The following is a 25,618-nucleotide window of genomic DNA, read 5'->3' as shown; positions in this document are numbered from 1 at the left end:
AAGCATGATACTTGCTATGTAACCTCAGGATGAGTACCAGTGCAAGTGATGAAAAGACCAAGGCTGAAAGGGTCACTTCTCTCATAACCTGGAGGATTCTCAGATTCCTGGAGAAACAGCAGAACAATTCCCAGTTTCCAGACCAGAACTGGAAGTTGTCATATATGAAAAGGTAAATCCTTCATAGCAGTAGCAGATTTTCCTGTTAGTGCTAACAGAGTAAATTACAATTCTTTTTCATAGAATCATAGAATCATAGAATCATAGAATCATTTCGGTTGGAAAAGACCTTCAAGATCATCGAGTCCAACCATTAACCATGCCCCCTAAACCATGCCCTGGAGTACCCTGTCCACTCGCTTTTTGAATACCTCCAGGGATGGTGAATCAACCACTTCCCTGGGCAGCCCATTCCAATGTTTGTTCTTGATTTTTTGCTTTGCCCTCTAAATACACTCTTCCTGCTCCCCACCAGTTCTTAAGCTGCCCCACAGTCATGATGACTTGCTTTTTGCTGTGAGCAAATGAGAATTAGTGTGGTAAGAAAAAGGACTGTTATTTCTTCTGGTTCATTTAGTTGAGTTGAGATTGTTTTTCAAATAATTTGACTTTGATAAATTGATACTGTGGACTCAAAACTACAAAACTGTTTAGTAAAGACAGAACCCCCCCATCCCATCCTTTCTGAAGGAAGACGTTAAACCCTGTGTTCCTTTATGCCAGTGCTTTGATGAAAAGGGAAGGAAATAGTCTGAGCAAACCAGAGCTAGAAACTCCTCATATCCTCTTAACAAGGACTCCCCTGAATGGCTTATGACACCAAAATCACTGCATATTTATACTGAAATAAACTGTAGGTGATGGTAAAGCAGTTTTCTAATACTTTGAAAATGTAAAGGTTTAGACTATTCTTACTGGCCAAAATGTCTTATCCTAAGCAGACGAAGTTAACAGTTTCACTGAAACTATTTATAGTCAAATTATTTGACAGATCCACTTTTTCTTGAAATATATGGATTTTGAAAATTAACATTTTGAACAGAATAGATTGGTTTTAGATATTGAATAATTGCAATTCGACAGACTGAAATAGTGCTGAATCCTATTAACAAAGTGACTTTCCATACCATTCATTTAAAATAGTTTGAGGTGATCAAAACAAACTTATCTTGTTTTATATAAGCATTAAAAGTTCACCTTTTTGCCTGACACATGATGATTTATCGGAATCTTTAGCACACTATCTTAGCTAAATTTTGACATTTTCATGAGATGGAAAATTTGTTTCTGCTTTTGACAAGCTCCAATCCTCACGCTATTAAAATAGCAATAACATAATCTTGCAGTAAATATTGACAGAAGCAATAGGTGAAATTTCAGTAGTTGAAATCAGGTGTTTCACCAAAAAGGAAGAAGAATCTTTTCCTGAATGGTTATTCGTTAAGCCATCAAATTATTCAAGGCAAAGCTAAAAATGTCTGAAAAAAAATGCGCTTTTCTATTTAACAGCTTAAATACTAAATATAGTCTGTGGTCTAAATTTATTGTGAGCCTATATGAGAAGTTTTACCTTAATTCTTCCTCTTAACAATCTGAGATAGAGAGACAAAGATGTGAAGGAAACAAGATTATTGTTATTGTATTCAGCTGCCTTAGAGGTAGATGAACTCACAGATGCGGCACTGTGGCAAAACTAGCATAGCTTTTGCTCATACAGTGTACGGATAAAGTTACTACTCCACAGTTCTCAAAACTTGGCACCTGCATGATGATTAACATGAGATTCAGGTGAGGGCTGAGAGGAGTGGATTCCCACCAATACTGAGAATTTTAGGGGGACCCCCCCCCCAAAGACTGCTATTAGAGAGTGTTAAAAACACAATGTATGAAGGAAAGAAGTTAAGGGGCAAAAGTAATGCACAAATAATGCACAAAAATATTCACATAGACCTATGCAGAAAAACCTGGAAATAAACATGAAGTAAGGGATTAAAATAAAATTTCTTTAGGACTGCTATTGAGAAATGCTGATTTTTCAGAAGGCAATGCTCAACGATTATTCACAGTTCCTATGGCATTTGCTCATGTCTGCAAAGAACTGAATTTACTCCATTAATGAATTACATCTGCATTTGTTAACTCTGGAACTTAGATTTAAAAATACTGCACCAAAAGTACACAAGAAAAAAACCCAGATCAAACTAGAAGAAAATTCATGTAAATCAAATTGGTTTCTGTCAACTATTCATCCCAATAAACTACTGGCTAAACTGAATTTCTGCTTTCTGAAGATTTTGCTAGGTATTTCACTACGTATTTTTAGCTAAAAAAAGGAGTAACATTCTCTTAGAATATTAATGCCTTAGAGTGAAATTAAATGTATTCTGTTATGTATTTAACATCAGTGAAAAATTCCAGTACATCTAAAGATCATCTTATAGAGGTGAAAGCCTACACATGCAAATACCAGTTAGACAAGAATCAGTCTCTACTTTTACAGATATATGGCATTAGTGTCATGCTGATTAGCTAACTATCGTAATACCTACCTCAGTGATCAATATTTAAAACTTATCAAATCTTGTTTTTAGCATTAGTGTGGCTTTATTCTGCATGTTGGCATCAAAGTAAAGATTGGATCTTTACCCCAAGGTGTTCATAATCTAACAGCTGGATTTGCTTCTAATACTATTTACGCTGAACAGCTCTGCCATGCATAAGATGTCCAAATTTTGCAGATAACATATTGTAAATGAGTAGATATAAAACTGGCAAACAAGGCAATAATGGAGAAAGTGAGCCAACATTAAAGAATGGGGAAGAAACACAATCTGTGTTAAAGCATTTTTTCCTAATTATACAGTTTGCTTCACTTCATACTTTGTCTTAATTGAAAACAAGACACAGTGCAAATCAACATGGAAGGGTAATGGAGACAATTTTACTGGAGCAGGTGAGCAGAAAAAGAGGACTGCTTCAGGTGTAAGGCAGAGAACAGAAAATGAAACAGTGGCATAAGGACCAGAAAAAAGAATGAGAAGAACAGGATTATAAAGGGTAGAAAACAGGAAAAACTAATATTTAAGCAAAGGCCCGTACAAATATGGCTCTGGGGTTGTGACTTATATTTTACTCTCACTTTACATCTGGTCTATAACAGGGTGAATTGATTAAATTAGTGGAATTACTGGTGATATACATCCCATGTGAAAAGCACAGGATCAGGCCATGAGTTGTGAAAGAAATTTGAGGCAGAGTAATATTTAGATAGTTTGCTGAAAGCTGGAGAACAAGGAAAACAATTAAAAGAAGTGAAGACAGAAGATAAAGTTGACAATTTTTCACATTGAATAAACAAACTGTAGTCAACACTTCTTTAGATGATAGAAATGCAAAGCCTGTTAATGTCTCATCCGTTTTATCCTTGGACTTGATTCATTATTAACTCTGGATTTAATTCTGATTTTATACCGTCAACCTTTTAGTAATTTATTTACTATGCAATCAGCAAGACAAATAAGATTCTTTTTGGTTTGAATTCATAATTCTACTGTCTACTATTTGCTGTCATATTACCTTGCCAACAAGCACCAACTGTCAGCTGCATGGCTATATGTGAAGGGTGGATAGGCCAATCATTGGTCACAAGGTAAGGTTCGTATGTTGTTCCATCCATGTACAAGGTAACAACGGGAAACTCAACATTGACAACGTAGTAATGCCATTCTTTATCACAAATCTGAAAGACAGAATGCAAGAGAAAAATATTAATTAGCCCTTATTGTCAGGTGACTAATTTTTATATCCCGTACATTTTTAAAATTGTATTGTTTCCAAATTCCACTCATCGAAAAAAATAACATTATTGCAATTTATACATCACTAAAATTAATGAAAGTTAAAACAATGTTGATAAATACTTATGCTATACTTGCAGAATATATTTGATAAATAGAGGCATCTTAAAACACACTCTTTGAAAACAAGACATGGATAAAATAGAAAAATGAGACAATTTGGTATTGGCTCTGTATTTTCACATTTGTTAATCCGTAAAATTAGTTTCTTAATGTTTATATTGACTTTTGAGAATTACAAAACTGTATGTAAGAGATGCATACTTGGGATCTATCGACATAGTTACTGGAGATCCCTATTAGCTTCAGATAAAGAAAATATATAACACTTAGTCACTAGATTGATGAGTTATTATTAGTGATTTGATTCAACTGCCATTATTAACGTATTGCATTAGTATTTAGAAAAAGTACTATGCAATGCATCAGGACCTCCATAGTGCTAGAAGGACCTCTGTTGTGCTCTGTATACACACAGATGGACAAGTGGTCTATGTGTCTACCTGATTTGGGCAGGAAACTCAAATCTTCATGCTTCATGTTTTGGCCTTGAGCTTTTTCCCAGACAGTTGGCAGAATGAAGATCTATATGGTTTCGCTGATATACATCAGCTTTGAAAAGCAATGGCCACAGTTACAACATACTTTCAAGATGACAGTATTAGTGTCAAATCTCATATGAATTTCTGCGCTGGACAACCAGGGATTACTGCAAGATGGTCAAATTCGGTTTTAGTTCAGAAATGTACAGCTGGAAGTCTAGTGTGTAAATATCAATGCCTGCCCAATTATTTTTTCCTTTGTTGTATCTTTCATATTTAAAAGTTCAAAGGAATAAATCACAGGAAATTGGTAGGACGGGTGGGCTGTTTTTAAAAATAAAGCAATAGTTACAATCATGCTACTTTCAATTCTGTAGAGATACTTGTTTTGATGTATTAAGAAATGAAAGTGCTTGAATGCAGATATCCTTGCTGATTCATAGAGGGAAGCAGGAAAATGATATTTAAACATAACATTTTGTCCTTGGCCAGGTTAAGTGCTATCTGCTGCAATATCTGCCCTTTGAAAGCAAAAGCTAATGTTTTGTTCCAGAAGACATTTCAACAAGAACTTAATAGCTTCTATTTCAAACGGATACATTTATTACTGCAGACATCATAGCTCCACAGCAAGAGATAAATGCAGCAAAGGGCTGCTAGAACCTTCCTTTTGTAAGCAGTAGAGAGCACAAATGTTTTCTGAAGGTTAAATGAACTGAAACCAAAATTGAAAGTAAATAAATTGGAAGACTGAAAACTACTGAACAAACAGGAATCACAAATAGTATTATGCAGTCCTCCCTTTCAAGGAAAAACAGTTTGCCAAGTTTCCTGACCTGATCATTAGAATGTCATGCATCACGGCCGCATGTGTCAGACATTTTATATACAATAAAATGAATGAAGTGCCTGAGTTTGAGAGACCTTGCATGACAAAAACTACAGGCGTTAATACTTGACACTTTTAAGAGAACTGTTCCAGAGTATTTCTGTTTTGCAACCCTAAACTGCATCACTTGGGATACCCCAAGTGCTATTAAATGAGTGAGCAATCCTCCTCATATTTAATCAAAGCAAGAGCACTTTAAGATAGCAAACCCAAACATTTTGGGACATCATATACACAAAGAGCATGTTAACACATAGCTAGTCTCAGTTACTCTATTGACTAGTAGAGCAGTTATATTTTTCAAAGAAAATAATTTCTGGAAAAGCAAGATTACATAAGTTCCACAATTCAGACTCCAGCAGCTGGATTCCAGTGCTTCCAAGAAAAAACGCAGATGTCCAGCTGCAGATGTCCACACTAGACAAAGTACTTACTAACCCTTATTTTTTCTGATACGTTCTGGAACATAAGATAGTGCCAGTGTAGACAGCTTGGTGAAGCCCTCAAACCATCACTTGCATGCTTTTCCTTAAATTTCAACAAATAAACACATCAAGTTTTACTTTAAATGGAATTTAGGCACTTAAAGTCCTAGCTTGGTACTCCCTGAGATTTCAAAAGCACCTGAGTTGGTCAGGTGCTTAATTGTCATACGATTTCAGTACAACTTAGGTACACAGACACATGTATAATCCACCAAAAGATCTTTAAGTATCTGTGCTGGATCCCAGTACAAATATTCTATAAGGAAGCAATAAAATTATTTAAAAACTCTGGAATACATCCCAGTCACTCAGCAGCAGGCAGTATTTCATGCCTGGCCATTTCACAGGCAGCAAAATAATGAAATAAAAAATTGTGGAGTGTAATTTGTTATGCTGTCATTTCAGACACCTTCTTCACCTTCTTAACATAGGAAGACAATTTCTTCCCTGCATGATTCCACAGTGGCAATGGAATGTGTAATGTGATTGCAGTGAAGCCATGAAAATGAAATGATAAAATATACTATTCTGGCAAATAAAGAAATTTTCATCCTCTCAAGTAAGAACTTTATTTAAAAAAAATCTAACATATAAAGCTATCCTAATGGGATAAAATTACAGATAAGCAAGCTTGGCTTTCAAAGATTGCTGGATGGCTAGGTCAGTCTAATCACTCTATCATGTCAGTCTGCCTCTAAAACATATTAATCATATCACAGTGAATTAACCAGCTTGAAGTCTTAGTGCTGATTACAAGCCATTGCATTGGAATATGCTTTTATGAAATAGATGAAACCAGACTCAATATAAATCTGATGAAGTAAGTTTCCCAAGACATTAAAGCTCTTAGCATCTTCTGATGAAGAATGTCAGATATTTTTCTGTTTTATATTGGAATGTTTAGGAACAAACTGAAATCAAAGCACTTTGGTCTGAGAAGCACATGGTGCTTAGAAACAAACTTTGTTGGTCTGGAAAATGTCTTTTTTTATGGCTTGGTACATGAGGGCTAGGCATGCACACATGAGAACATGCACTTTACAGCTTAAAGCTTTTTTAGCCTCACTTAGGTCAGCTGCGGCATACTCATGCAAAACAGATCATTCACCTGTTTGGCTAGATACACAAAGAAAACTTGTACTTCGAGCAGTGTCCCAGTGCCTCAGTTCAATACTGAAGAGCCATGCATATTCACAACCCTGTAACTAGCTTCTGGAAAATCCCTTAAGTAATGTTCAGCAGACTACTAAGTTTGACCACGCAAACAGCTCTGCACATCCTGTCAGTGCTACTCAGTGTGTACTTTGAGACTATTATCCCTTTAGAGCTGCTTTAGAAAGCAAATATTACTTCCATCTTTCTGGTTTGTGAGACTTTGCTGAGGAAGTGTTCTCAGAATACACTCAAAGATCCACAAAAAAGCAGTAAGAAGAAGAAAAGGCAGGCAAGGAAAGCTCTCTTCTTACTATAAACAGCACTATTTAGCACAGGTATGAGACACAAACTCCTTCTTTCTGCCTAAGTGGTCTGAACCGTTATTTTCTACAGGTTGTTTGAAGAAAGCACCTTGATCCAGCTCTAAAAAAAACAGAGCATGCCACTCTACTCACTTCCTGACACCTTTTGTAGTGTCTTAACATGCTCTGAACCTCTCAATGCAACACCTCTCTCCCCCAGCATTCATTAGACCACATCTAAAATATCGTGCCTAGTTTTGGACCCCTGAATACAAGAAATACTTTGATAAACTGGAATTAATTCAGTGGAGGGCCAACAAAATGGCCAGCTCTTGCCATGTGAGGAGAGACTGAGGGAACTGGGCTTGTTTAGCTGGGAGTGGGGCAGCATTAGGAGGACAGTAAGAGTAGCCTTCCAGTGCCTAGGGAAAAGTTACCAGGAAGACAGAGACAGGCTTTTCAAAGTGGTGCATGCTATGGCAAAGAAACAATGGATATATGGTGAAACAAGACAGGTTCAGACTGGATATAAAGTAAGCCTTCATTTCACCGTGTGGACAGTCACGCAGTAGAGCAGGCTGCCCAGAGAGGTTGTGCCTTCATCCTTGGACATTTTTAAAGACCTGTCTGGATAAAGGCCTGAGCAACCTGGTCCAAGCTCATAGCTGCTCCTGCTCTGAGGATATGGTTGGCCCAGAGGCCTCCTGAGGTCTCTTCCCAGCTAAATTACAATTCTGATTTCGTAAACACCATTGCACTGAAGGTGACAGAAGGGAAACAGCGTCCCTCTGATGTGGCATTCTTCTTAAAGATGGGACATGTTCAAATCCTCTTAGCCACAGGAATTACAATTCAGGTTTGCTATCTTAAAGGTGACTGCTGTAACCACCAGGCTATGAGGTACAGCAGCAGCACTACCACCATCTTCCTCTGGCCTCATTTTGAAAAAGACAGACAAACCCCTCCAAAGTTCTCGAAAGGTGCATAAGATGTCTCCATGCTCTGATATGTGATGACTTTCTTACATAGACAACTCCTAGTATGACATATTTGGGGGAGGTTATGTGGATATTGTTTCTACATGCACATTCCACCATGTTTTGAAAAACTGGATGTCATTTGTCATTGACACTGGCAACACGGATATTTATGAATCAGATTCTTTTTAAAGGACGACAAATGTATAAGCCTTTACTTTAAGTAAGTTTGTACTCTTTTCGCATGAAGATTAGAATACGTTCTATATTTATATCAGCTGTGATGAGAATTAAAAGTCTAGGGAGTCTAGATAATAAAATCTGTGCATTCATTTCAGAATCACAACTACTGGCTACTCCAGTGGACTGCACAAAGTGCACTTATTCTAGTATGGAGCTGTTTGTAACTACATAACATGAATGCAAGTCCTCTTCCAAATTAGCTTCATGCCTTTGGAGAAGCTATACCTTGGTGGAGGCAGAACAAATTCAGGCTAAACAAGGCCTCTTTGAGAACTTGCTATGCCCTACCCCATAGACATTGTTGTTTCCTGTGTTCCACTCTTGCTTATCTGATGACAGCTTCACCATACTTCCCTTCTGTTAATTGCTGACTACTAATGTGAACTGGGAGGCTCACAAGAATAAGAACAGAACTGCTTTGCAAAACAGCTTTTTAAAATTCCCTTTTACAAATAAACCACCCCAAATCCTATATTCTCTGTGGAAAAAAATTCCCAAATTAATGGTTTTCATCAGTCACGATATTTCATTGTAAACATACTTCAGACATAAAAGAGAAAATAAAATAAAAACCAAACAAAAAACCCAAACGAGGTGAAGGTACTAACTGTAACGATTTCATCTGAAAATGCTAAAAATGCTTTCAACTTAACTGGAGTGCTCTTTTCCATCTTTTCTTTCATTATGATTTGGCTAGTATCAGCAGAGTAGTAAACAATTCAAGTTATGCTAAGTTTTCTTTTCTGAAAGAATTCTCCATTTCAAGTATTTGCAAGCAGCAATAGAGGAGTTTATCCTCTAGGTAACTCCCTCATTCCTATTTCCCTCTGACACACAGCCCTCCCATCTGTCTTTCAGATGTTTTTTTTCCCAGCACCTCTATTGCTCTTTCCCCTTGCTACAAGTTTTAGCATTTTATCTTTTTGCCTACAGCATTTAATCTATTATAGCACCTCAAATATTAATTGATATCAGAACAATAAATTCAATACCATTGGAGTTTGTTTTTTTTTTTTTAATTCTGGTCCTCCCCCCCCCTTTCTATTTTGTTTTTGTTGAAATATGTTGCTAACAAACTGGTCAGCTGACTGGGTCACAGTCTTTCACTAACTCTCATGCAAATTGGGCTTAATTCCAGTCTTATTAACTGATTCAAATTTAAATAGTTGCACATAAGAAGAAATTACCTAGAATCTTCTGGAAAAAAAGTAAATCCTAAACTAGGTCAGAATGTCGGCTGTATTCTAGTGGTGCTCATGGCCAAAGGAAATGCTAATGGGGCTAGTGCATCTTCTCAGAGGGACAACTCTCTGTGTACTTGGGCTGAAGAAGGGACTGACTACTGACAGCAAGTTATGTGCTAAAAACTTGAAAATACAGTGGTTTATTAAGAAAAGCGTAGTAGTCATTGCAAATAGCTGGGCTGGTGAGACCAATCTGACCAATACTTTCATTTCTGTCACAGACTAAAGGTGTTTTAAAACTGCAAACACAGAGCTTAACTTTTTGAAAGTGAATAAAAGATTTACAGAGAAATTGCAAAGGTGCTCAAATCTCCTCTCTTTTCCTTTTTATGGAAAAATTCTAAGTATGATTTCCATTAAACATTAACATTGAATGAATTAATTCACTTCTATAGTTAAATTCTTATCAACAGAGGTGACTTAAATTGAAAAAAAAAAAAAAAAAAAAAAGTGCAATTCTGTTTGTTCAACCTAACTTTACAGAGTAAAAATCATCCTGCCTGAACTGATGCACATCTGCTGGAATGTCACTCCAAGATGTGCTGGCCTTTACAGAACTGTAACTGTTTGTTAGACCATGGAGCACTTCAGTAGAAGTCTTTTCTTCATCGCAGCAGAATTCTGTGTCCTCTCAATAAATCTGTTTTCTGCTGTTTAGTAGTATTTCAATAAGTAAAACATTTAGGCCACTCTATAATCAAGACTATAGTGGAGAAGGCTATTATATTCATTTATAACAAAATGGGATCATTAATGAAGGAAGAACCACATTCACATAGGGATTACAATACCCAAGCAACTAGAATATTAATGCTTACCTCTGCTTGCAAGGAGGTCAGGAGTACACTTGGGATTATAAATTGCATATTTTTGTAAAGTAGCATAATAGAAAATTAGTCATGCTTAGTCTGTCACTGTTTCTGTACAAAAATGTCCTCTCCAATGGTTGTGCACGTCTAGAAAAATGCAAAGTCTACAGAAGGTGAAGAAGGTACTGTTTCCACTAATAAAGTGTTGCAGCACATCATATCTTCATTAAGAGGTTGAATTATTATCACACTTATTAATTAATAGTTAATATTATTAATCATTGTTATGCTTTTATTAACAGCAAAGCTTTCTTGTTGGATGTACATTTACTATATTTATAAATCTGCAAGTCCTTCAGCAAGCCAAATGTTTACCTCAAATCCTTTGTACGCTCCTGTACAAAGTATGTACAGTGCTTATACAAAACCCTTAACAATAGAATAATTTCCTTAATGCAAGCATATCTTGATAGAGCTGATAGAGGTCATCATTATGAAAACTTTGTAAACATGCAGAGACAACTCAGGCCCTGCGTTTTTATCTCACCTCAGTAAACACAACAAATGGAAGGAATCTCCCTTTGATCTTATGCTTAAAGGCATTAGCATTATCCACTCAGTTACAGCACCCAGATCAAACCCTCTGCCCTGTTCTGAAAGCAGCCACATGCTTTGTAAATCTGCTTCAAAGCATGACACCCACTACCCTTGTTTAGAGTACAGAATGCAGATGATATTTGAATGGGGATAGGGATATTATTTTGAGTGAGTTTAAAAAATACCATGTTTTTCTTTACATCTCCAAACTAATGCCTTATGAAAGAGCTTTGTAAAAATTTACAGTTGTTCTTTTCTGTTGGTGACACTAAATAGACATTTAGATGGTTCCAATATATTTTGATAGAAAAATTTTAATAGATTTTGATATATCAAAATATTTTTATTATATATTTTTGATATATTTTTATAGCACTGAGAGAAAGTACTGTACTGCATACAAACAGGGAGCTCAAAGGCAACAGACTTAAAGGTTCTGAAGGACAGTTTCATTACACCTTTAATAGGGACCTAAGGAATAGTGCCACTGTAAGAAAGCAATCCTGAAAAAGATATTAATTTGGAAACATTTGGCAGTGGTTTTCAAGTAAAAGTGAAACAGTTACACATATTTGCAATTTTTTTAAAGAAAAATGTTGTATATTTACATATGCAAAATAAAAATAAAATTTCATGAGAGTTTTAGGCAGTCTAGTCATTATGCACAAGATTGATGAGTTTTGCATTAAGGCAATCCAAAGCTGAGCATAGAAATGGCTTTCTCCTCTCCCATGCTGGGGTTTATAACTGTTGTCTCTGATGAATGGGAACTTTAAAGACATTGTCAAAAGAGCTTTTATCTGTTACTTTAGAAACTCATTTAGTATCTTAGTATCTATCCATCTGTATCTATCTTATCTAGTATCTGTTTTTCTATTGTCAGTTCTCATCCACAGACTTCTACAATTAAGGCGTGTTAGTTTAAAAAAAAGAAAAGAATGTACCTTAGGGCATTGCTTTTGCTATAAGTCTGCTGCTTTCTTTTGATTTTTTGTAATAAATCTTTGCCTTAATTTCAGTAGCTGAGCTATGTACAAAAGCTGATTAAGTGATATAGGGAAATAAGTTACACAGTTGACCTTTTATCTCTCTTTTTCTCACTGTCTATAAGCACCTTATGATTTCTTTGTTGTTTTTTTAATTATCCCATCACCACCAAGAACAAAATATATACTGCTAAAAATGTCCTAGTGTAGACTGCAAGTATGTATTTCACTATGCAGATATTCTGTATTCAGGATGTGCTTACTTCATCGGATAGCTGGGTTACCTAGTACATTTGTGTTTTCTAATATAATGAACAAAAATATATTCCTGCTGTGAATATGCAGGCCTTATAGTAAAAACTTGCTGTTGTGAAAATCAACAGAATGCACTCCAAACTGGCTTTATGCTACAATATAATCTTCCAGGATATTCATTTTGGGAAAGAGCTATTGAAAATAAACAAAAGCAGAGTGCAAACACAGACTAATCAAATTCATCTGGTAATATAAATTGTTACATCTTGTAGCATTATTTATTCCACCTCAGTAATAGGTTCTGTGCATTAGGACAGATATTTGCCACATGCGTTGGCTTTACTTAATCTAAACATTACTGAAACTGAAAAGGATTAAAACATTTGTGGCAAAGGGTCAGTATATTCTTGACCACTAAGTGGAGCTGCGCAGATTGCAAATGTGTCCCCAATATCTCCACAACCTCTTCAGCAACCTTTAAATAAAGCTCTAAAATATTCATATTATGTACTGAGGTTTTTTTAAATAATCTCTTTGGGTTTCCCTTTTGTCGTGGTTTAACCCCAGCCAGCAACGAAGCACCACGCAGCCGCTCACTCACTCCCCCCCCACCCAGTGGGATAGGGGAGAAAATCAGGAAAAGAAGTAAAACTCGTGGGTTGAGATAAGAACGGTTTAATAGAACAGAAAAGAAGAAACTAATAATGATAATGGTAACACTAATAAAATGACAACAGCAATAATGAAAGGATTAGAATGTACAAATGATGCGCAGTGCAATTGCTCACCACCTGCAGATCGACACCCAGCTAGTCCCCGAGCGGTGATCCCCCCGCTCCCACTCCCCCCAGTTCCTATACTAGATGTGACGTCCCATGGTATGGAATACCCTGTTGGCCAGTTTGGGTCAGGTGCCCTGGCTCTGTCCTGTGCCAACTGCTTGTGCCCCTCCAGCCTTCTCGCTGGCTGGGCATGAGAATCTGAAAAATCCTTGATTTTAGTCTAAACATTACTTAGCAACAACTGAAAACATCAGTGTTATCAACATTCTTCGCATACTGAACTCAAAACATAGCACTGTACCAGCTACTAGGAAGACAGTTAACTCTATCCCAGCTGAAGCCAGGACACCTTTCTACATTTATCCTTTAGCAGCTCCCTCACACGACACTTTTTTTTCCTGTCTGTAAAATCAATATGCCCTGCCTCTGAAGGCATAGTAGATACAGTATGTATGTAGTAATTAAGGCAGGCTGGAAGAAAAATATACTGTATATGGGAAAAGAAGGAATCAGTATACTCCCACCAGTTAAATTAACAGGTGATACATTGAATATATCATCACAATCTACAAATTCAGTGTTTTTTCCATAAGAATACTGTTGCACACTTAACCTCCACATAAAACTTGTAGTTGGAACCTTAGCCTGCATAGCTCTGCTCAAATTTGATCTCAAAGTCTCTCTGAGCAAGCTCCTGAATTCTGACGGTGGCAGGCAGTGAAGGAAAAAAAAAACCAACCCAACCAGATTGCTTTGCTCTGGACCAGTGCTTTTATGCTTATGAGACTAGAGCATCACCACTCTTCCAATTGTTAGCAGTAGTGGTTGTTAGATGGAGTAATTTGTACTCCTTTGTGAGGAAGCTTGGCCATAGCTACTATCTGTATCGGAACTTGGATGTCTCTAGTACATATGCTGATATGTCGGCTTCATATATAGGGAGAATTTGGAAAACCAAATAAACATTCTTCCATATTTGTGTTTTAAATTTATTTCTTTTAAAACTAGCTTTCAAAGAGCTTAAAGCAGCATATCTTCTGATCTGTGCATTTTATTGCCATGTAATTCTGCAGTTTTAAAGGAATGTGTATGATCAGTCCTAGAATAAAAGAGATAGATTGAACATTGTGCAAATTAATCCCTTCTTTCTGGAACCTCAACTAAGTATAAAAAGAACGTTAACCAGAGAAGGAATCGAAAGAGAGACTTCCCTGCTCCTTATGCAACTCTTAAGCAAGTTATCGCTTCCTCAGAGGACTTTTGGTAGGAAACTAGAAACACAGCTCGTGTTTCTTACCTCTGGTTGCATGCATAAAAGGAAGAGAAAACTCTCGGGATTAGACAAAGGTGGGAGAGAACCACAAGAATCTCATTCTCAGGGCTCTACTGACAGTGGAGCAAGTGAGATTCTAAATCAGGTACCAGTTCCAGGCCCATAGACAGACAGTATGAAACCCTGACAACAATGGCCCTAAAACTCTCTTCAGATGTCACTATGCTGACACCTTATTTAGGAAGCTAAGCAAAGCAGAAGACGTTTTCCATCACAGTATATTTTGAAACAGAGGAACTGGAGGTGAAGGCTTGGGAGGCACTTCTTTGCCCATGTAATCTCACTAATTGAAAGATAATGCAGTTTAATGCTGCTTGTTTTAAAATTATATTTTGTATACCTTATAAAACAAGTATTTCAATATAAACTATTCAATACAACACATTGAGTATAAATCTAATGGATTTTCTCATGTACCTTGCTCAAGTAAATACTATATGCAAATAAGTACACACCTAATCACAGTCCTTCCAAACCGGTATTTTCAACTGTTTACTCACTATCTAGTCCATGTTTTTTCTTCTGCTTAGTGTTTATACAATTTAGACATTTACTTTCACTTAAAAACCCCCAAATTTTCACAGACTGTTTAGGAAATAGCCCTAAGATTTGTTTGGTATTCTTAAGAAAATATAAATAGAATATGTTATTAGAATACCTTGAGTTCTGATATTTATTATGCAGTATGGTTTATTTAACATGTCAAACAGTAGTGTGGATGTCCATTAAATCATTCAAAAAATTTATTGAGGGAACTACCATCTTTTAGCAATTTTGAGAAATACACCAAGAATACCAATTCGTCCAAAATTAATTCCTGAAAATACATTCATATAGCATGCTTGCCAAGCATATGTCTTTATAGCTATAGCTGATGTTCCCATAGGAAACACCATGTTGCATTTTATCAGAAATGCCTATTTACCTTGTACTGACAAATAAAAGCAATCCTTTTTCTCTCTCCTCAGCCCTTTCCCCTCTATGTATATTCAAATGAATGTAGAAGGAAGAGCAAGCACCTAGAACAGATGAGTCTGTATTTAGTACCAGACTTACAGCTGTAAGACATGTTTTGATCTTTGATTTTCCTGAGATAAAAAAAATGAATCTCGCAGAGCTCTGTAGTGTATTTTATTTTGAGGTTGACTGACACCGCAGATGTCTCTTATCTCAAAGAAGAGGGTGAACAAAGACACAGCAGTCACCCTGTGGCAACTGGGGCAAATGTTTTATTACTGTGAGTTAGTTCTAATCTGATTTGTTTATCATCCTTAGTTTAAAAGAGCTAGGTATATAGATCTGACTCTGAGTATTCCAAGATTCATTATCTGGTTTTGTCTAAACTACCTGCCCCATATGCTAGAGAGAGGATGTTAATTGTAACATTGACCTCTTTGCTAGATAGATTCTCTTAGTCTCCCTTGTGCTGTTGACATTCTGCCAGGCAGAGTAGATCACTGTCTTTCATCACAGTATTCTGTGCCCTCTTTTGTAATCACAATACCCACTCTGTTACTCCATCATTTAATGAAGCCAACTTTATTCCAACCACATATGACATTTAAGTCATCTGCAAACCAACCTTCAGAGTATAAAAACTGAAAGGAATTAAAAAATCTAATTGTAAACCTCTACTCGTTAACTGTAGAAAAAGAAAGGAGAGGGGAAAAAAATCAGACATCTCTCAGCTTCTCATTTTGCAGTCCCGTGATAAGATCGTGCATGATACTACTTCTGGCCCTTTTCCATCAGAAACCATTCTATTTTGAAATATATCTGGCTATTTACCTGGACAGATTCTTCTCCTGTCTTACTCTTAGAAGAGACTAGACTACTCTGTACATTACTGTAAGATTGAGAGATGAGTGGGTGGGGAAGGATGTGTTAAAAACAGTTCAATGGTTCCATACTTTCTAGCTTTTAGTTGTACATATATATGTATGAATGTATAATATATAAATATGCATATGCATACATACACTCACAGACTTTGGGGTTTTTTTTATTATAACAGAGTGAAATAAATTTGAAAACAGGTTTGCAGAACAGATGGATTTCTAATGCTTTAAAATAAAAAGGGAACATGGTTTTCAAAATGTCAACATGGTATAACCACTAAAATGAATAAACCCCAAACAGCTCATATCAATGTAAATATTTTCTCAGACTAATTTGTAGTATTCTACCAGTTGTGAGTCTCTTAGTCTAGTTGTAAGGACTTCAGGGGACTTTTGTATCAGAACAAATTGATTTAAAAACTGCTAAAAAAAGAGAAATTACTAGAGCACCCAAAATATATAAAAATTTTTCAGAAACTAAATATTTAATAACTGAGTTGGACCGAAATTGAAATTAAACTATTGAAATGAAACATAGCTGACAGAAAACTGATAACTGTTAACTATACTATTAAATGAAACTATTATTGATATTCCTTCAGCTACCTAATAACAAAGTCTTGATAGGTAATATAAGATAAAATAAATTGTATAAACTGTTAAAATGATCCCATAAAGAAATATTCATAGGATTAGGAGGTAACAGGTTGATTATTCTTCATCAGCAAGGAAATTTTTCCTGGTCATTAAACTCTCCCTCTCTGCCTTTCTCTCCCTCAAGTAAATAAGCCTAGTAAACATGATTTGAACGTGGTGTTCTGAATTGGGCCACCCCTCTTTCCAGGCTTTCTAGGCTGAAGGGTGGTCACCAAATGAGAGTATATATAATGGGTGCAGTTGAAGCAGCCCCGTTTCAGAAGCAATATTCCCTTCTCATAAGGCTGTCAGAAACTGCTGCCCAATGAAGGAGGCAGCACTGATTTCAGCAGAAATTAGAAAGCCAGGAGGTGAGTAGACCAGTTAAAGAAGCATTTAGCAGCTTTTGCTACTGTTGTTTAAATAATAATAATAATAATAATAATAATAGTTTCCATTTTGACTGCCCTTTGTTTTTATAATACTCATGACCTTTAACAGAGAGCTTTACTGAACAGTAACTCATACTGGTAGTGTTGTTTTACTTTTTTCCTTTTTTTTTTCCTTCCCCTTTTTTCCTATTAATTAACACCACTTGATCATGAACTTACAAAAGGCAGAAAAGTACCCTGATGTAAGGTCAAACACCACTTAGTAGTCCAACTGTTTGTCAGAATTAGTGATCTCAAGGGAGTATCAGAAAACTGTTTTGTTTTCAGCCCTCTTAAGGAAGAAGAGTCTACTAGGTATCAGAAAATGTTCATTATACAAAAAAGCCCACAGTCATCAGACTTTCTTCTTAGCATTTTACAAAATATTGCTTTAGTAGTGGCTAAAAAATTCAAAATCTTCATTAGGACAAATACAACTGTCCTGGTTTCAGCTGGGATGGAGTTAATTGTCTTCCTAGTAGCTGGTACAGTGCTATGTTTTGAGTTCAGTATGAGAAGAATGTTGATAATGCTGATGTTTTCAGTTGTTGCTAAGTAATGTTTAGACTAAAATCAAGGATTTTTCAGCTTCTCATGCCCAGCCAGCGAGAAAGCTGGGGGGGCACAAGCAGTTGGCACAGGACAGAGCCAGGGCACCTGACCCAAACTGGCCAACAGGGTATTCCATACCATGGGACATCACATCTAGTATAGAAACTGGGGGGAGTGGGGGTGAGGGGATCGCCACTCGGGGACTAGCTGGGTGTCGATAGGCGGGTGGTGAGCAATTGCACTGTGCATCATTTGTATATTCCAGTCCTTTTACTATTAGACGGGGTACTTCAGGACATGGTTTAGTGGGCATGGTTGATGGTTGGACTTGATGATCTTGACGGTCTTTTCCAGCCTAAATGATTCTATGATTCTATGATTCTACTGTTGTCATTTTATTAGTGTTATCATTATCATTATTAGTTTCTTCTTTTCTGTTCTATTAAACCGTTCTTATCTCAACCCACGAGTTTTACTTCTTTTCCTGATTTTCTCCCCCATCCCACTGGGTGGTGGGGAAGTGAGTGAGCAGCTGCGTGGTGCTTAGTTGCCAGCTAGGGTTAAACCACAACAACAACTCTTCCATAAATTCATTCATTTCCATGTGCATTCTACACAGATGTTCCCAAAACAAAATAAAACATAACATGGTAAAAAATTAAAACAAAAGAACCCACAGTAAATACTCAGGATTCACTCTGCACATCCGTATCACAACAAGCCGTGAGTTTAAACTCAGTTTTGTAGTATAATTACACATGCTGGCTTTTCCTTCAAACTAGTTTTCCAAATGTTATATAGTATACATTTGAGGCTTATACAGCACCCTGTTGAAGTTTTATGCCTGATGTTCCTGATACCACAGAACTTATGTAAATATCAAAAGAACTACTCAAAATTTGTCAATAGATCACGAGCTCACTGAATCTCCTAAAGTCCTGCAACTTTACTAAACCAAAATATTTTTCTTTGAGAATACTCAGATAAATATTTTTGAATTGTACATTCATTCATCAACAGAGTAGCAGGACATTAAAAGGTGAGTAAACTATATATATAGCAGTGTTTATCAGAAGTAGATAAACTCTATATTGACCACACCTAAAGTAAGCAATTTCTGCTTAGCTTTTCACACTCAACTACCCATAACCAATTATGACCAATAACGTGCTTTCTGATCTCTTTGATTGAGTGATGATATTTTTGACCCATACACTTTATAGCTCCTTCTCTCTTGTCTTTATGGATTATAAAAATAAATATACAGGCCACAAGCCACCTGGGGCTAGAGGAAGGGGCAATGATTTCATTTTTCTAATTTAGGTGTTAAAGTTGGGTGTGCATTTTAAGCGTATCTGCTCTTCATAAAACAGGTAGCTAAATTCCCTGTAGAGTCAATAGAAAAAAGTATATTACTTCAAAGACTTTCAAAGAGACCTCCATTCTCCTCAGGCTTCATCAACAGAAAATCTTCAAAAGATCATTTAGTAACAACATTAGGCAGTTAAAACGGAGGTCCAAATTTAATGTCTTGAGCTAGGCTGAGGTGACCCCAACTTGATCGCACTGCTTGAAAACAAGCACGTAGTATGATAAAAAAAAGTGAATTTACCATCTGTTTACATTCATTATACAATAACAAAAGTTCAACTTCAGAGTTAATTTAGCTGTATACAGCATTAAACCATTATAAAATTTTGCAACTGCATTTCAGCAAAATGGAAAAAATAAAGCCCTGCATTATCTAAGTATCCCATGTGCAGTCCTAACAATAACAACAAGCTTTCTCAGCTTCTCACTCTACTATAATGCTTATCACAATTTTTCAAACTAGACACGTCTTAGTCAAATGCCAAAAGATATCATAAGTGTGGCACTCCCGTATTTGTAGCATTACTACTGCGAAAATTCACACAATGCTTTCAGGTTAGAGAAGCCTAAGAGTCTGTTCATCATTAGATAGGAACTCTACACACGCTGCATAAACCCAAATATACACTAATAGTATGAGACCACATAACATTTCTTATGCAATTCCTCCTCAAAAATACACCAAATATGCAGATAAGGAGTTCTGGGAAATATATTACAGAGACAAATATTTCATATATTCCAGGAGAAAATATACTAATGGATGCCACTAAGCTTAGGAGAACTAGGACCTATCCGAAACACTAGGTACTATAAAGGTTATTACTAAGGCTCATAAATATGTATTAAAAAACCCCAAATAATTTATAAAATGATTACTTACCAAATTTTAAATCTCATTCACATTATTTGCTTTTAGCTAATTTGTGGTGCTAAGTCAGTGATAAAAAATAAAAATACATATACAGGAACCACCACACTCATTGGTATTCTGTATGTCCATGCTCTACAATTACCACTTTCTTCACATCAGCAAGTAATACAAGCTACAGTCTAAAATTAATTTTAACAAGTGCTTAAATAATGCTAGAACAAGAATGAGGAATGCTAACCTCATGTTATTTTCAAATAACCCATCAGCTTCCCTTTTACCCCTTTTTAATTATTTGGAAAAGTTTTAAGTACACTTGAAAAATCAGTTTTGGCACAAGAAGAATTTACTCTTTGTAAAATGATATTTGGCCAGTGGAAGCTCCTCCTATTACCAAAGGCAGAAGATGATCTAGAAAAGCAATCTACATGGTGGGTTTTTTTTTTCTAAACAAAGATTAGCATTTAATCAGTTCCTGTAAATGTATTATTTATGGATGAAAATTATTATAATATCCCAGTTCTATTAACACGGGAACTTGAATTATGCTCTTTGTCAATTTCATTCAAAAGATCATCCTACCCATTCATATCTTTTTAGCAGACAAACTAAAAGCAGCATTCTATTGGACAGACACACTGCTTCCCAAATGTTTTCCATTTTAAAGGGGACAGTTATGTTGATGGTCTTTGTAAGCTGCTCTGAGATTTAGCAGTTAATAAGATGGTTACTGCTATTTATTTGCAGACCATACCAACATTCCACAATTGAGTTACCTGAACATATAAAAGAGTAAATAAAACTATTAAGGATAATGCAAAGAACTTTGCTTCAGAAATGCAGCATGGCCACTGTCAGCATGGATTTACCCTTTGAAATCTACTGCTGCAAAGAGCAGGAAAAGAAAGGGAAGAAAGAGGCATTATACATCCCACCTTGAAATGCTGCAGCTTGTCAGGCTTAACAAAATACTTCCTTGGTCCTATCAGGGTGGGAAACTGCTTCTTTCTAAATGTTCTGAGATGAATGAAACATGGTAACATTTTTTTAAACCAAGTTGAAACAACCCTTATCTAACTGAATCTGAGGAATAAAGAGAGCAACCAAAATCGTACCCAGAATAAACATTGCAAGCTTAATTTTCTGTCTCCAACTTTAAAAGCATATTTATTTATATGCCAGATATTGAGCTATGCTATGATTTGTCAGTATAAATTTTCTGTTAAACATCTCTTTAAATTACAGAAACTGGTATAGCTGTTATACATCCAAATGTCTATACATATGATCAGAGATTAAAAATGCAAAGACTTAGGGAGATAGTTTCTTTGAGAATTATTCACAAACCAAACACATTATTACCACTTAACAAATAAGAATAACATGAAGAAAAAAAAAACCTGCCAGATCCTTTGACCTCCTAACTGAAATAGCCCAAATACCTCATTTGTTTCATAGTCTGAGACCTGAAATCTGATTGACATTTGTTTCATAGTCTGAGACCTGAAATCTGATTGACATTATTTTATTGAAGTTTTCAATTAAAGTTTTGAATTTTGACTATTATTGCTTTTACAAAGTATGAAACCCTTTTATTTCCAAAAGGTACACATTATGGTCACGAATACATCAATGAGAAGTAGATCCCAAGTAGATTAGGGATAGCGTTTTCATGTACATTGAGGCCCAGACTGTGTTAGTCTTACATTCTTGCATTATTAATGTCCTTTCTAAAACTTATGCATAACCAAAATTGAAAAGAAGTGTGGGCTTTTGAGCAAACTGTCTTCGAAGACAGTTGAAATGAGCTCGTGGTCTGTGAGTTTATTCCCATCTCAAGACAGCATATGTAGAATTCTAGTTTGTTTCACTCATGAGGCCTCATCATTCATTTCTGAATTTATCTGGAATTTAAACCACTTTCTCTGATCTCCAGGATCTGCCTTCTGCTCAGATGATACGTGCAGGGATTCTGCCTGTTAGATATTTCTATTAAGAGATTTGCAATGAACTTATTTTTCACTCTTCAGAGAGCTCAGTAATATGTATGGTCTGCAAATGGAGTTCTGGTCATAAACTAAATGAAATACATGCTTAACTAGCCTCCTGAGACATGTATTATTTGCCAGAAAACCAAGGAAATACTTTTCAGTATGCTAACAATACTTAAAAAAAAAAAAAAAGACTTCAAGTGTTAATACAAAACAAGCCCTCCTAGCCTTTGCAATTACTTTGCAAATATTAATATACTGGGTTTTTTCAGTTTGCTTTCTAAAAACCTGACTGGAATACTAATACTCAAATGTTAAAGGTTACATTTAAGTCAGGCGTCTTGACTGCCTGCTGCTCCAAGGACTGAGATTTCAGGCAGCTGAGAAGTCTGGCCATACTCCTGAAGGGTATTCAATACCTGGGTATTTTTTTCTCTCTGAGCATAAGGAGGTTGCACTAAGAAAAAGGAGGTTGTCACTGTTAAAAATAGGATGATATATCCTTCCCTTGCTGTTGGTGTCTGAACAAATATAATGCTTGTTTTCAGGCAGTTATTTAGACATGTTATGAAGGTGCAGAGAGCGTGATTAATGCAAACTAGACTCCTGAGACAAAGCAAGCAGGTTAGTTGTGGCTTGTTTGCTTTTGAGGGGAAACACTTGGGCTTAGCTCTGAAAACTGGATTCTGTAGAGACCTCCTCTCTCCTCTTTCCTGTCACACATTCCAACCTACACACATCACCCGCTTTGTTAGACCAAAGCACCAGACTCCCCTCATCTATTCAAATTCCACAGGAACTGCTATGTGCTATTTTTCATTCATGAAACAAATATCCAGTCTTGATACCTCAGTTCTCACCTACCACCTGGAAAACACCAGGATTCTTGGGTTGGGTAGTCTGCACACAGAAGAAAGCCCAACAGAGTACTCCCCTGGGCTAATGACCTCTCTCTTGCTGAAAATGGTACTGCTGGCTCTTTGAAGGCTTTCTATCGCCTGGCATATTCCTCTTCAAAGTCTTGCTATCTCTGAAGGAAATGTTGACACTGCTTGCAAGCCTCCAAGAGCTACTTTAAACATACTCAGCAAAGGAAGATAGAGCTGACACAGGCATTAAACACCCTTTCACTCTTTCCACATTTTGGGAAAGGTGATTTACTTGAAAGGTATTTGCTGTATTGAAGATGCACAGTGCAAATCAGAGATAAAAGAATTCCTGCTCTTACACAGCTCTCACATTAAACTGAGAGGATATCTCCAGAGAATCACTAAGTGTTATTCATATGGGTGCCCACTACTATAATAATTTTGAATATTGCTATTGTCTGAGATGGAGGTAGCTATAACCGCAGAAAGAAACATAAGAAATAGATGCTTCTTCCCCATACAGATTAGTATTTTATTTACTTCAATTCCAGCAGGTAATTAGGACATAACGAAGGGAAAAGCAAATGCTATTTTGTTTTTATTGCAGATAAAAGGTGGCAATGAGTCATATTTGGCTACCTTCATAATTTCTGTAAAGTGAAGAATGGTTGTATATCCATGTTTCTGTATTTATACTCAAAGATAAGTCAGGAAATTATACAACCCAAATATTATGCATAGTCTCTTTACTGAAATGGTAACTGCTGGGCTTTTAATTACATAGCTGGCATTTTGCAGACAGGCTGATTATATGTTATATACCATACAGAGGTAATTAGTTATCAGCTATATTTGTGACTTTGCCAGAGAATGTTGTTATTTAGTCAGTATATAACTTGCTTTCGATATTAATCACAATCATGTTCTTAGTGCTTTTATGGGAGGAAACAAGTCAGCATTGAGGGCCTGCATCCCAGAATAGTCCTGGGCTGATGTTAGGGCCATGAAACAAATAGACTGTGGGAAGAAATTTTCAATATCAGTGTTGCACAAACCCTTAAAGTTTTATGGATATCATTAGAGTAAGTATCTAAAAGTTCAAACATTTATTCACAGTTGAGGTGGCTGAAATTCTTCCTGTGAAGCACTGTTTTGCTGATTGGAAAATGGCTGCTGGATTACAGACATCTTCCTAAAATAAAATTACTGTTGCTAGAAATGGGGCAACTGGTTCTTCAGGAAAACAAACAAACAAACAAACACCCCAAAACCAAAAAAACCAAACCACTGAAAAATACAGCTTTTTATGTTTGCCAAAATGTAGCAAAAATGGTTCAGGTGTTTTCAAAATTGTATATCATTTTTTAAAAGAAAAAAGAGGAAAACAAAATCTGAATATTGGGGACAAAAAGTCCAATTTGCTCCTCTAGTATAATAGAGCCAAACCAATTCATATGGAACTTTTACAAGAGCAGATATTTCCTTTTAACATCCCTAGAACCTTTGGCAGGGTCAGAAGGTAATTTGGGGTGAAAAGTCTGTCCCTCACAGGAGAATTCTTAAAATACAATATCCCTCAAAATTAAACTACCCATCCAATACTTTTTTGATTTCTTCAACACCAAAAAGAAATAAGGGCTTATTTATCTGCAGTTTTGTTCCTTCTCATTTTGCTGTGATTCTGCTGATAGCAGCTTCACAATTAACAGAAGGAATGGCAGATACTAAGTGATTCAGCTTTCCTCAGGTATCTCAGCAGTACAGTTTGCTTTCCCCAAAATTATATCATGTGATTCTTCAGTAAAAATTTATTCTTTGGAAAAAACCCAGACTTTTGTATGGCAGCATCAACCTCACTCCTCTCCACTTTCTGTACTCATTTTCTCCTTCTTCCTATCTATGGTCATCCTTTTTCTCCCTTGTCTCTTCACCTCATCCCCCTGCATCTTCCAGCAGTTCTTTCATTTTTATGTTTTCATAGCAAGAACTAAAGCTCTATCTGTATTTCTCTCCTATATGACTTAGAGATCCTCATAGTCAACATATTCTGTTGCTTCACTGCTACTTTTCTCCCTTCCAATACTCTCAGTCAGACCCAGGAGCCAGCTTTATGCTTTTTGAAAGGTACTACTCCTCATGGAGATGATTAGATTGAATTTGCATTGTTTCTTTTGTAAAGTACTCATCAATTCATGATCGACAAAACCATTTAGTGTTTGCTACTACATTCCATTCAGGGACTGGAAATCACTTGTGCCCTATTCAAATATAGTGTGCTGAACCCCAAAATTAATTTATAAAACAGATTAAGCACGCAAAGGGATAAGGAAAAAAAAAGGTTTTGAAGTGATCGCACACCAAATAAGCATTCTTCAGATTACATATTAAAAAGTAGTTATGACCATACAGAGGTAAGCCAAATAAATAGTAAAGTAATCCTGGCCAATAATTTTCCTGTGTACCATAAAGTGAACATACATCTTACATACCAAAATGCCCCAAAGAATTCTGATTTAGCCTATCCATTGCTACCAAGACCATAAATACCATAAATCATTATAAATGTAGATAGCTCCAAAAGATAAGTGGCAACACACAAGGTC

General features: G+C 36.2%; 1 protein-coding gene across 3 annotated transcripts in view; it reads right to left on the bottom strand.

Moving 5' to 3' along the window:
• CLSTN2 (calsyntenin 2) overlaps nucleotides 1–25,618 on the bottom strand; it is a 434,458-nt gene that overhangs the window by 35,754 nt on the left and 373,086 nt on the right. For all 3 annotated transcript variants that reach the window (XM_052803658.1, XM_052803659.1, XM_052803660.1), the window contains exon 9: nucleotides 3,577–3,739. In XM_052803658.1, the coding sequence (XP_052659618.1) occupies nucleotides 3,577–3,739 (163 nt within the window). The remainder of the gene's footprint in view (nucleotides 1–3,576; nucleotides 3,740–25,618) is intronic.

The sequence above is a fragment of the Harpia harpyja genome, chromosome 12 (assembly GCF_026419915.1).
Source record: "Harpia harpyja isolate bHarHar1 chromosome 12, bHarHar1 primary haplotype, whole genome shotgun sequence".
NCBI lineage: Eukaryota > Metazoa > Chordata > Aves > Accipitriformes > Accipitridae > Harpia > Harpia harpyja.
Note: the sequence above shows the minus strand (reverse complement) of the source record. Positions and strands in the feature narration are given on the sequence as shown.